Source organism: Anomaloglossus baeobatrachus, chromosome 5 (genome assembly GCF_048569485.1).
Source record: "Anomaloglossus baeobatrachus isolate aAnoBae1 chromosome 5, aAnoBae1.hap1, whole genome shotgun sequence".
Taxonomy (NCBI): domain Eukaryota; kingdom Metazoa; phylum Chordata; class Amphibia; order Anura; family Aromobatidae; genus Anomaloglossus; species Anomaloglossus baeobatrachus.
In genome coordinates this window covers 403,608,543-403,622,290 of record NC_134357.1, presented here as the reverse complement: position 1 = coordinate 403,622,290, position 13,748 = coordinate 403,608,543, and the positions used below count along the sequence as shown (strand labels likewise).

At 43.3% G+C, this 13,748-nt stretch overlaps 1 protein-coding gene across 1 annotated transcript in view; it reads left to right on the top strand.

The window, feature by feature from the left end:
• The window catches only part of LOC142310217 (NXPE family member 1-like), a 158,907-nt gene that overhangs the window by 136,971 nt on the left and 8,188 nt on the right, over window positions 1-13,748 (top strand). The window contains exon 5 of the mRNA XM_075347705.1: window positions 2,832-3,050. Coding sequence (XP_075203820.1) covers window positions 2,832-3,050 — 219 coding nt within the window. The remainder of the gene's footprint in view (window positions 1-2,831; window positions 3,051-13,748) is intronic.

Below are 13,748 nucleotides of genomic sequence, written 5' to 3'. Positions count from 1 at the left end.
ACAGCTCTATCCAAAATTAAGAGACCACTGCAAAATTGTCAGTTTTTCCTGATTTTTCTCTTTATAGGTATATTTTTTAGTAAAATGTAAATTGCTCTTTAATTCTATAAACTAGTATTTTCAGAAAATAAATACAAAATGTATTGCTTGACAATTCAGAGATGTTGTCAGTAGTTTATAGAATAAAAGAACAATTTATATTTCACTCAAAAATATAAAGAGAAAAATCAGAAAAACTGAAGATTTTGCAGAGGTCACTGAAATTTTGCCAGAGCTGTGTGTATGTACATGTATGTATGTATGTATGTATGTATGTATGTGTATGTACATGTGTATGTAAATGTGTACATACTGTATGTATACACACACACACACACACACACACACACACACAATATATAGTTGTATAAAAAGAAATAAATAATTAATAAATAAAAAAAATGACGTAGTGCGCCGCGGTATTTTTGATTCTCAGGGCACATAAAGCAGACGACTACGGCCGCCACCCCCATCTGCGTTGCTTTACCTTGGCTGGCAATCAAAATACAGGAAAGCCCATTATTTTTTTTTTTTTTTTTTTAGTAGTTAAAAAATATAATTAAAAAAAAAATGTGTGGGCTCCCGCATTTTCTATACTAGCTAAGGGTAATCCAAGCAGCTACTTGCCTCTAACCCTCAGTGCTTCGTGTTACCTTCACTGACAATAGAAGATCCAGGGAAGCCCTTTTTTTTAAAAAAAAAGTGATGTGGGCTCCGCCATATTTTTGTATGCTAGCCAGGTACAGCAGGCAGATTACAGGCTGCCCCCAACCCCCAGCTGCCTATTTGTACCCAGTTGGGAACCAAAAATATAGGGAAGCCCTTTTTTAATTATTTCATGAAATAATTAAAAAAAAACACATGGGCTTCGCCCACTTTTTGTCTCCAGCCAGGTATAACTAGGCAACTGGGGACTTGAATCTTCAGCGCAGGGTGGCCCAAGCTTTCTGGGCCCCCCTCTGCAAATTACAGTCTGCAGCCGCCCCAGAAATTGGCGCTTTCATAGAAGTATCCAACTCTCCTCTAATGGCCCTGGTGCTGGGTGGCACGCTGGGTAATAAGGGGTTAATACCAGCTTTGTTTTACCAGCTGGTATAAAGCCCGAGATTCTTTATGTCAAGCCAAGTTTGACCCGGCCTTTAAGAATCTCCAATAAAGACACCACACAGAGAAAAAATACTTAAAATAAAATAAATACACAGACACACTTAGCTACTCCATGTTTATTACTCCCTCTCACCCCTTCACGATTCTGGTCTTCTATCTTCTTCAACCCATCTAGCTCTGCTGTTTCAGAATGCACGGGGAGGAAAGCACTGTTCCTCCCAGTGCAGTCTAATAACTCAATGAATGAGCAAAGGCTGCGGGTTGGTAAGCGATGATGTCACTGCTGCCACCGTTGCCACCGTTGCCATAGTAACCTAAAGAGCGGGATACTATAGCAATGGTGATTTCCGATCACCTGATCCCTGCATGTGGGCTGACTGTAAAGAGTACCGACATGCAGAGAGGGGAACCAAGGTGTGTGCCCGAGCATCTCGCCGGTACATGGCGCTCGCCAAGTATACTGAGTACTGAGATGCTTGGGCGAGCACCAGATACCGGCGAGATGCACTGACAGAACCTAGGATGATGTCATAGCCATGTGACCGGTCTCTAGCCAATAAGGTAACAGAACATTCACATGTGACTGGTCACCTGCTATGATGTCATGGAAGGTCCTTTGTTTACCGTGCGGCACAGCGATAAATGGACTTGGAAGCAGAAACGGCGGGAGACAGAGGCTGTAGGACGCGTCGTAGGACATGTAAGTATAATGACAATGTTTATTATTAACTATATTTTTTATTTTACAGCCCCCCACGGCCTTTTACTTAGCCCCTAGACAATTACTCGCCTTTCCCATTGACTTGCATCGGACTCGCTACTCGTAACGAGTACCTGAGTATTAGGACCTACTCGTTACGAGTATTGCGAGTCCGAGTATTTCACTACTCGCTCATCCCCAATAATGACTGATCAATTCTGGAAGAGAAAAAAGCAAATTTGTCTGATAAGATACATTGCAAAGTTACTGATTTTCATGTGTATTATTGATTTATTAAATTAAAATGTAAACAACAGTTATGCTTTAAATAGAAATGAATCAAGACAAGTTTATCATTGCTGTAATCGCAGTGACCTGGAGAATATTTTTTTTATAAAGTTTCAAACAAGTCATTACTACAGTGAATGCTATAAAAATTAACCTTAAAATAGTGGAATTGTATTTTTTTCACCTTTTTATCCCACTTTGATTTTTTCTTCATTTTCAGTACATTTAATATTAAAATGAATGACATCATACAAATTCCAGATCTTCACACCAAAAAAAAAAAAGCTCGTCTATATCAATGGAAAATAAAAATGTATGGCCCAAGGAAGATGAGGAAAAAAATGAAATTGTAAAGAAAAAAAATTCTCTGCTGACTAAAGGGTCATCTTCAACTAGTTCTGACTAGTTTGTATTTTTGTGTTTGTGTGACTGTAACCTTCTCCATAAAATTTTGGTATGACTATTATACTAAATTACAGCTTTTACATGTTACGGATGAAGTGCATTAGCCATAGGATTCACCTTCTGGTCCCTGCAGTTAATTATTGTCTTGGCTGCAAAGTCAGACCTTTATTACACTCATCCTAATTTTTCGTATTCTACTTGCAGTAATGTTAAAGTGGATAAATATTAATTTCTCAGCATGGACTTTTAGGAAACAATGCTAATTTTTATTTCTCGTAAATGCATTTTACAGATCGCTCAAGGAAAGTGTTAACAAAATGCCAAATTGGGATGCATCCCCCTTTTCCCAGTGGATATTCCCTTAATAACCAATGGTTTCCAATATACTGTAACTTATCAACCTATGAACCCTTCACTCATATGTCATCATGTCTTGCTAACAAAATGATATACCTAATGGGAGATTCAACTCTTCATCAATGGTTCGATTACATCCCGAACATCGTAAAGAGTATGTATGATATTACTGTATTCTTTTATCTCCTGTTTATCCTTTATATTTATTTAGATGAATTTTAGAAAGCTGTAGAGTTTTCCAAGAACATCCTCCTATGACCAGTAAATTAAATATTATAAATGAGGTGTGTATGAATCCACATCCACATTAGAGTTCCTAGAACCTCTGAGAAGCTTGTACTTATACTTAATGTAGAGATGGGCATGATCTTGCCCCAAAGAAGTGTGCCTTAATTAGTGATGAGTGAGCACTAAAATGCTCGGTACTCGTAACGAGTAGTGACGGACGAGCAGTAAAATGCTAGGGTGCTCGTTACTCGAGTAGAGTAATTTCTAATGCTCGGTTGCTTGACTTGAGTATAAAGCATAATTGAAGTTAAACTCAAGCATTTTTTGACAGACCTCCCAGGATGTCTGCAGGTGCCTGAAAATCACTGAAATTGATGGAAACTGCTGAAATAGAATGGGAACAGCATGTGGAAGACGCCTGGACACATCTCTGACTCCTAGGTCGCTGCTGAGAACAAAGTTCTCAGAGTATTAAGCCACTTTTACTGACTGACAATAAAACATACAAAACCCAAGATAAAAGGGATTTTAAAGTACAAAAAGTGACGAAACATGCTTACCCATAGTACTGTGTGTGGACCAGGTGGGCACAGGTCCCGATGTGCGTTTTGTGTGGGCTTTCTCGGGCGACCATGATAACTATGTGTAGAAGGTTGCTATACATATGTTGATGATATGCCTGTGTCCAGTGATGTCTCTGGATTTTTCTTGACCGGCCGCATCATTGTGATAGCCGGAAGTGATGCGCAGAGTGGGGGAGTCCATGGTGTGAGCATGCACCACTTTCAGATACCGAGAATATTTACCTGCACTTTGTAACATGTATATAGCAGCCCAAACACAAAGTTATCATAGTCCTCTGAGGAAGCCCACGCAAAATGCGTGTTGGGGTCCATGTCCAGCTGATCCACACACAGAGTAGTATGGGTAAGGAAGCTGTTTATTTCCAGACCATATGGGAATACTAATATTAGTAAATGGAATAATGCTAGACATAGTCTTTCAGTATGTTTGTCCAAATAAACTTAGCATGCAACAACAGTAATTCACCTTTCTATTTGAGATATGTATTAATCCACTGTCATTTAGGCCACACTCCATAGTACATGTTTCATATTAGCTTGCTGCTACCCTCTCTATATAGTTTTATTGCAGGATCGACTGGTTCACCATCTGGATTCAGCACTTTAGCCTTCATAATAATTTTCATATGCTTTTACTTTGTCATATCTAATAAAATGTCTGTTTTTAATTCATTGTTTTGGGTTATGATATGAACTCTTTATTTTTTACTTTATCCTTTGTTTGGAGTTTTTCCCTTCTCATATACTTTGATGGAATTATGTCAAAATCAATTAATTGCGACTCGAATGAAATATTTTCAGATTATACTGATTCTATAGTAGATGACATAGTATAGGGGTAAATAAAACTACATCCACTGGTAGTCACCGGTAAATGTGATTTTAATATTTTACTTTATCTAGGCATGTGATGTGTGTGACATGGTCAGGCACATTCTGCTTAATTTATGAAGGATGGACTCTAAAACGCTCAAAGCCTATGCGGACTATGCAAGAACAGCAAAAAATGAAAAAGAAGAGAGACTCTGATACACCCTGTATTAGACATAAAGCAGGGACTTATACACATTCTGGTAAAATTGTTAGGAAGTGGGATTGCTACACTCATAAAGGCTATGCACTAAGTTCAAGGGCTGCCAAAAATTAGAAGAAGTAACTGCAATACCCCCTAGAAGAAACATAGAGGAGGGCTTCAGACAACATTTTTTGACCATTTTTAAGAAGTGTGATTCTTAAGCGGGCTTTACACGCTGCGACATTGCTAGCGATAGCACCCGCCCTCGTCGTACATGCGATATCTGGTGATCGCTGCCGTAGTGAACATTATCACTACGGCAGCTTCACACGCACATATCTGGTTGGCAACGTCGCTGTGACTGCCGAACAATCCCTCCCTCAAGGGGGAGGTGCGTTCGGCGTCACCGCGACGTCATCGTGACGTCACTAAGTGGCCGGCCAATAGAAGTGGAGGGGCGGAGATGAGCAGGACGTAACATCCCGCCCACCTCCTTCCCTCCGCATTGCCGGTAGACGGAGGTAAGGAGATGTTCGTCGCTCCTACGGTGTCACACACAGCGATGTGTGATGCCACAGGAACGAGGAACAATATCGCTAATAAACAGGCAACGATATTTGGTTTTAGGACGACCTCTCCAAAACCAATGATTTTTGCCTGTTTTGCGATCGTTTAAGATCGTTCGTACGTGTCACACGCTGCGATGACGCTAAGGACGCCGGATGTGCGTCACTAATGACGTGACCCCGACGATAAATCATTAGCGATATCGCAGCGTGTAAAGCCCCCTTTAGACTTGTGCAAGGGCAGCCAAAAATTGGAGGTAGGTAATGCAATATAGCCAGCAAGAGATGTAGAGGAGATATGCTGATCCAATGCTGGAACGATATTACAAAGAATCTGACACCAAAACTGGCAAAAGCTATGCAATCAGTTCAAAACCTAGAAAACATTCTCAGATGAGATTCAAATTGTCTCTCCAGGAAAGGAGACAAACTCTAGCGCCACCTATTGGAAGTAGCAATCCTAAAAGTCAAAAGTGGCCTTCTATCAAGCCTTTTCATATGACCTAGGATATATGCCAGATCAGAATCCCATTTTACAGACACGGTGTTTCGGGGTGATTGCCCTCGTCAGTGCAAAGTGTGGGTAACTAATCTGACCTGTAAGAAGCTAATGGGGGACCACGGGGGAAGACTATTCTCCTTATGGAGACCTGACAAACCAGTCTGGTTGTCAGTGGTAAGGGGACTTATAGCTGCAATGCCCCTCTGGGAATTATTCAAATTGTCGCTCCAGGAAAGGAGACAAACTCTAGCGCCACCTATTGGAAGTAGCAATCCTAAAAGTCAAAAGTGGCCTTCTAACAAGCCTTTTCATATGACCTAAGAAATATGCCAGATCAGAATCCACGGTGTTTCGAGGTGATTGCCCCTCGTCAGTGCAAAGTGTGGGTAACTGATCTGGCCTATTGACATACATGTAGCAAGAGATGTAGAGGAGGGCCTCTGACTAAATTTTGTGTCAGTTCTAAAATGATTCAGACTCCTACCCTGATAAAGCCTATGCACTCATTGGAAGAATGGTCTATCAAGAATTCCATGGAAGGATTGTACACGCAGCAAGAGATCTAGAGGAGGGCCTCTAACTAAATTTTGTGTCATTTCTAAAAAGTGTCAGACTCCTACCCTGAAAGTTTATGCACTCATTGTGTGAAGTTGCCCAGGCGTAGAGCTGTCACCAAGTTCACACCATTATTGCACACATTCTTCCCTGGTTCCAAGCTTCATTGGAGACATCCATTGATCAAACTTATCCTGGATAACTGTACACAACTCTGCAGCTGTATGACTGCATTCTCCAATGCATATTAATTTCAGCACTGCCTGATTGCGTTGAGCAATTTACGGAGGTGGGGGGATTATCTCTGCACCTCCACTCCCTGCTCCCATCGGCAGCCCCGTGACGTGATCCAAGGGTGTCAATGAGTAATCATGACAGCCGATGGTCAGCTAATGACCTCTTTGTCTATCATGACCAAATTCCTGTGAATGCTGGCTGTGAGCTGGTGTTCATAGGAAGTCATCATTTTTGCTGTACTGAGTAGTGTTGAGGCACTGTGTGGAGATGCGAGGGTCAGTGGGTGCTCTTGTCCACTGGCCTGGCTGTCTTCAGAAAAACGTCACGAACCACGGCTCATCCAACTGAATGTTCACACTCCTTCCCCATGAGCAAAACACTACTCAGACAACACGGAGTGAGTGAACACACATGGGTAAAATTTTACTGGTTCACCAAGAGGTAAAATCATATTGTATATTCCCAGCAAGAACACAAGATAGTACAAGCAACAAGAGTCTCATCCTTCCGCTGGCCAGCCAGGGATTAGTGTATTTGTGACTTTGATGCTCCCAAGGCCAACTATCCCAGTCCAGCAGCCCCCCACTTTTGGCGGGCATCCACTGAGAAGAGATAGTGGTGCAGCACCCCTACGATACCAGGTGCCACAAAATGTGAACGTTGAAAACCAAACCCCGGAATATCCATGCCAGTCAGTACACCAACACTTACAGGCCACATACACAACCCCAACACCAGACTGGGAGACTGCCTAGCAACAGGTAAAAGGGATGGGCACTGATTGGATAGTCGCCACCCAATCTGTAGGGAGAGACTCAGCGAGGGGGTGGGGCCAGTGGATAGTTGGGAAGTTGGGGGAGGAAACAGTCAGTTTTGTGTCAGAATATACCCATTTTCAATTAATAACTCATTAAAATTTTTCTTTATTTATATGCATTAAAAAATTATTTGCCGGACCTAGACAAACAACAAATATATAGTGAAAACTTAAGAAGGTGTCTAAGCCACTTATAGTTGAGACTATTAGAGAGTGGAAGGGAGGGAAATTACCATACTTTAGAGCAATACTCCATCAATATTACAGGGAGACAGGTAGAAAAAATGGCCATGTCCTTAAACTTACCCTAACCAGGACTTTTCCTGCCTGTCAATGGAGTACATCCTCATTTAACCGATGCCCCCATTCCTCGGCGGCTCTCCCTTAAAAATCCCTTCTCTCACCCTATTCAACTATATTCAAAAAAGTCTCTCTAGTGGTGAAGACTACCTATATCTCAGACACCCAATCAATAAGACAAGAAATAAACACAGATATGTTTTCAGATAAAAGCTCCCTCTATCATCTCACTCCTGCCTAGCAATGGAGTAATCAAATCAAATAAGCTTTATTGGCAGGACCAAATACAAATTAGTTTTGCCAAAGCAAGTGTACATTAGGGACTGGGGCTGTGGGGATGGTGGGTGGGGACTGTAGGAAGGATGGATGGGGCACATCCAGGGTGGGGACTGTGGGGGCACTTCTAGGATGGGGGCTATGGAAGTCCATGGCTTATGATGGGGCATATCCAGGGTGGGGACTGTAGTAACGATGGTTGGGGCATATCCAGGGTGGGGATTGGGGGGGCCACATCTGGGATGGGAGGCTATGGAAGTCCATGACTTATCATAGTTCTCTTTCTCGAAGTCTATGACATTCGCTCACATACTGCGCTGCTATCTCCACTGCGCTCTCTTCTTCTCCCAGCAGGAGATATATTTTCTCTTCCTCCTTCATGGAGCTGAAATCCGGGAAGAGATGGGAGAGTCTCCTGAAGTGAGTGTCCCTCACTGCTGAGTACTTGGTGCAGTGTAGCAGGAAGTGGGTTTCATCCTCCAGGGCCTCTAGGTCACAGTGTTGGCACAGTCTGTCCTCCCTGGGCTTGTAGCTCTGCTTGTGTCGACCGGATTCGATGGCTAGAATGTGGGCACTGAGTCTATATCGGCTCAGGGTCCTGCGGTCTCTGGGATCCGGGAGTTTTTCCAGATATGGGGCCAGTCTGTAGTCTCTCTGTAGTCTCTGGTACATGGTCAGTTTGTGTGAGGTGTTGATGTCGGTCCTCCAGTCACTGACATACCTCTCCTGGCCCTCGTCTACCATCTTCCTGATTCTGGTTCTTGTCAGGCTGCTGTGATTGGTTATTTTGTCCAGTTGGGTTTGGGAGAGCTGTGCCAGGGGTCCTGGTTCATCTGGCCCACGTATATATATCAGAGCTTTGTGGTGATGGGAGCTTGGATTGCTACTCTGTAGGTGAGCCCGAAATGATAGTGACCTCTTCAGAGCTGCTAGGTGTAGAGGGAATCTGCCCAGCTCAGCTCGACAGGCACTGTTGGAGGTGCTTCGATGGACCTGGAGAAGGTGCTTACAGAATTCCAGGTGGAATATTTCTGTTGGGCTGGAATCCCACCTTGACCAATCTGGGTAAGTGTGAGGGCCCCAGACTTCGCTGCCGTACAGGAGGATTGGGGCAATGATGGAATCGAAGATTTTTAGCCAGACCCTCACTGGTGGCTTCAGATGATACAATTTCCTTCGGATGACATAAAAGGTTTTGCAGGCCTTGTTTTTCAGGGTCTCTATGGCTTGTTTGAAGCTCCCTGACTGGTGAATTTCCAGGCCCAAGTAGGTGTATTTGTCTGTTCCTGTTAGAGTGCAGCCGTTTACGACAAATGAAGGATGCTGGTCAAATCTTCTTTTTCTCTTCTGGAACACCATGATGTTGGTTTTCTTTAGATTGATCGGTAGTGCCCATGTGGAGCTGAATTTCTCCAAAATTTGTAGGTTGTCTTGGAGACCTTTCTCGGTTGGTGACACCAGCAGTAGGTCATCTGCATAGAGCAAGAATTTCACCTGGGCGTCATGGAGTGTGAGACCTGGAGCAGGTGAAGATTCTAGAGCAGTAGCCAGCTCATTGATGTAAATATTGAAGAGCGTTGGACTTAGGCTGCAGCCCTGTCTGACTCCTCGGCTCTGCTGGAAATAAGCCGTTCTTCTACCGTTCACACTCACACTGCAGAGGTTCTCGGTGTAGGAGCTTTTGATGACATCGTAGGTCTTTCCTCCTATTCCGCTTTCCAGCATTTTTAAGAACAAGCCCGGGTGCCACACTGAGTCAAAGGCCTTTTTAAAGTCTACAAAGCAGGCGTATATCTTCCCATGCTTTGTATTGTGGACGTGGCTCTGAATGAGACTGTGCAGGGTGTAGATGTGGTCCGTGGTGCGGTGGTTTGGCACGAACCCTGCTTGGCTTTTGCTCAGGACATTGTGCTCGGTAAGGAAACTGATGAACCTTTTTGTTTAGGATGCTGTTGAACAGTTTTCCCAAGTTACTGCTGACACATATGCCTCTGTAGTTGGCAGGGTCATACCTGTCCCCACTCTTGTGGATCGGTGTAATGAGTCCTTGGTTCCAGGTACGAGGGAAGTAACCACCATTCAGCACAATGTTGAACAGTTTAACCATTGCAGCTAGAATTTCTGGTGGGCTGTACTTCAACATCTCTGGGGGGATTCCATCCAGACCACTAGATTTTTTACACTTTATGGAAGTGATTTTCTCTGCAACTTCCTGTAATGTAATTGGTGTGTCCAGTGGGTTTTGGAAGTTTTTGATTTTCTCTTCCATTGCCTTTAGTTTTGATGTTATGTTTTCCTGCTCTTGGCTTAGTCCTTCTTTTGGGATGTCTTTGTAGAGGTCTCTGAAGTACTGGAGCCAGATGTTGCCATTTTGGATATGGGTGTCATTCTTTTTCTTGCTCTTTGTGTCCATGTGGCTCCATATTTCCCAGAAGGAGTTGTCTTGGAGGGCGTCTTGGAGTTGGCTAAGTTTGGTAGAGATGTAGCTCTGCTTCTTCCTCCTGAGGATGGTTTTGTACTGCTTTTGTATGGTGTCATAGGCTTCCCTCAGGTCTGGGTTGTTGGGGTCTCTGTGTTTATTGTTTGAGGCTGTTCTCAGCGTCTTTCGAACGGCTTTACACTCTTTGTCAAACCAACCATTGATCTGCTTTTCTTTTGGCCTCTTATAGTTGACTTGTTTGAGGTCGGACAATTTGGCCATGGTGTGGAATATTTTGTTGAGGTCTTTTGCAGCTTGATTCACTCCTTCTGGGTTTGACTTGTACTTGTAGCTGTAAAAGTTGTGGAGCATCTCCTGTAATTCCGGTCTGTTGGGAGCCTCTTTATATTTTACTTCTGACGTCTTGGACCATTTATAGGATTGAGGTTGGTTGTAGAGGCTGCTCTGCTGTGGCTTTTGTGTGGATGGTTTCTCTGTAGATTTTATGTACAGGAGAAGTTGGCTGTGGTCTGACAGGTGCATTTGTGGGGTGACTATGAAGGCGCTAATATTTGCCGGGTCCATATCTGTAATGGCGTAGTCTACTACACTCCTTCCTACATGGGAGTTTAGTGTATATCTTCCCAGTGAGTCTCCCTTTGTACGTCCATTAAGAATATGAAGACCTAAACTTTTACATAAGTTCAGGAGCTTTTTGCCACTTTTGTTGACTGTACTGTCATAGCTGTTTCTCTCTGAGTGTTCTGAGTCGTGACTGTCGTTCTCTGCCCCAAATATGTAGATGTTTCCATCTGTGGTCAGAAAGTCTTTTTCTCTCCCTGTTCTTGCATTGAGGTCTCCAAAGATGAGAACTTTTCCCAGGACCTGATAATGGGTGGCTTCTTCTTGTAAGATCTCAAAGCTGTCTGGATTGAAGTAGGGGGACTCTGGCGGTGGTATATAGGTGGTGCAAAGGTAGACATCGGACTGAGAGGTGAGGATGGAGCTTCTGATTCTGATCCATATGTGGCTGCCTCCTCTCTTCACTGGTTTGATGTACTGGTGGAGCTCTTCTTTATACCAGATCAGTATTCCTCCTGAGCAGCGGCCCTGTTTGGTGTTTTTATTTTTAAGGGCAGGGAAAGAGATTTCCCTGTATCAGATTGGCACCAGAGATTCGTTTTCAGCTCTGGTCCATGTTTCCAGGAGGATCTGAATGTCTATATTCTTCAGTCTTTGAATAAAGTCGGGGTCATTTGTTTTACATCCAAAGGCCAAGGTGCTCAGGCCTTGGATGTTCCAGCTGCTGATTGTGAATTAGGTCATTTTTTTTTTTCTATATACCTCATGTGTATATACCTTGTAATGAGTGCGGCTGTGTAAGACACTCTGGATTTACGACTGGTTTATAGGTGTGTTAGTTTCCTGCACAATGTACTGAGCAGGGTTCTAATCTCTTCCATATCTCTGCCCTGCATGTCTCTGTGTGGGGCTGATGGTCCCCTCCATGGTGGTCTCCTCCTCTGATGGCCCGATGTTGGGTGAAGGGCTTTGTTTCTGGCCTCCTGTGATGAAATTGGGGTTTCCTGTCTTTTTATTGTTGGGGGTCTTTCCATGGGATTTTGGTTGTTGTTGAGTCCAGGCATGGGGTCTCTGTTTAGTATAATGTCCTTCAGCTCTTTGGCCAGTAGGCTGACCCCTTGTTTGTTTAGGTGCTTGTCGTCATAGAGGTGTTGGTGTTTTATGGAGGGGTGTTGTGCCAGGATCACGTCGGGCACAGCCTTGATTCTTTTAGCAAATATATAGAAAATTAATTCAAAAGCGCTCCTATCTGGTACTAATAGAGCCAGAAAGAGCAGACCAGTGGCAGATATTAATATTATCATTATATAAATATATTTTATCTTCAATAGGTCTATATTCATTTAATGCCTCTGCACTTTCCAAAAGCCACCAGTAGATGTCATCGGTATACAGAACCTAGTTCTCATAAAGAGATGCAATTGCTAAAAGCAACACAAAGGAAGCTTCATCCACTTAATTCCTATAATATATTTCCATGCATTCACATTATATTAGGCTCTTAGTAAGGCAATACGCATGTGTGCATCAAATTACAAAGAGGGGGAATAGACTGGACCCTACTCAAAGGACAACATCAGGAAAAAAATCATATCAAATTATTTATATGTGGGATGACCCCCAGACAGGAAATTCAAAACCATCCTCAGTCTATGTATCAGAAACCGACAATCCCTCCCCGGAGTGCACCGCCACAATCACAGAAAACAGTTAAAAACCAGTTGCTCGTTCAGACCATCAGGACTAGTAGATCTGAATCGATAAATCCACTTGCATTCCTTTTGGAGCAGGATTTTATTCCAATCCCCTCTTCTTGGTGAAGGTGACACTTGTTCAATTGCGGTAAAATTTACACTCTGTAGATCTCCCCCATGAACAAGCCTAACGTGCCTAGACACTGGGGTATCCCTAGCATTATGTATATCCCCCAGGTGTTCTCCTATTCGTTTACGGAATTCCCTCTTCGTTTTCCCTATGTAATTCAAAGGGCAACTACAGGTAATCAAGTATATCACTCCCTCGGAACCACAATTTACGAATTCCCGTATCTGATAACTCTTTCCTGTGCTGACACTTAGTATTTCTTTTTTTCTGGGCAATCCACTTGCAAAATTTGCAGTGTCCACACCTGAAGGTTCCTGTTGGTTTCCTGTCTAACCATGTTCCCATAGCTTTTGGGGCCTTCTAAAAGCTATGAACTAGCTGATCTTTAAGGGCTCTACCTTTCCTGAATGTTACCAATGGTTTAGGTGGAACATAGTCTTGTAGACTTGGGTCAGCCCTAAGGATACCCCAGTGTCTGCGTAAGATTGTCAGCACCTCCTGATTACAATTATCAAAAGTACCGATCAAACGCACTATCTGTTCAGAGGTTTCTTTCTCCTTGGGGATAAGGAGATCATGTCTATTTCTCTCGGTTGCTCCTTTATATGCCCTAGTTAGAACATCCGGGGGATATCCTCTCTCAGAGAATCTAGCACGTAGATCTCTTGCTTGATGGAGGTAGCAGTCAGTTAAGAGAAGTGAGTAGAGTCGAGGAGTGTGAAGGAAGGAGTAGAGGAGTTGTGAGGAGAGAGAGAAGGAGTTGAGAGTAAAAGTACAGAAAGACCTGACGTAACAACGGAGTGCTGTAATAGGAGTGAGGGACTGTGGAGTATGGAACCAGTGTTACCTGTGGAAGTGTATGACTCTAAGAACCGCGGGACGCCTGTGGATGTCTGGAACAAAGGCTCACAGGACTCAGCACAAGGCGGGGTGCAAACCCTAGGACA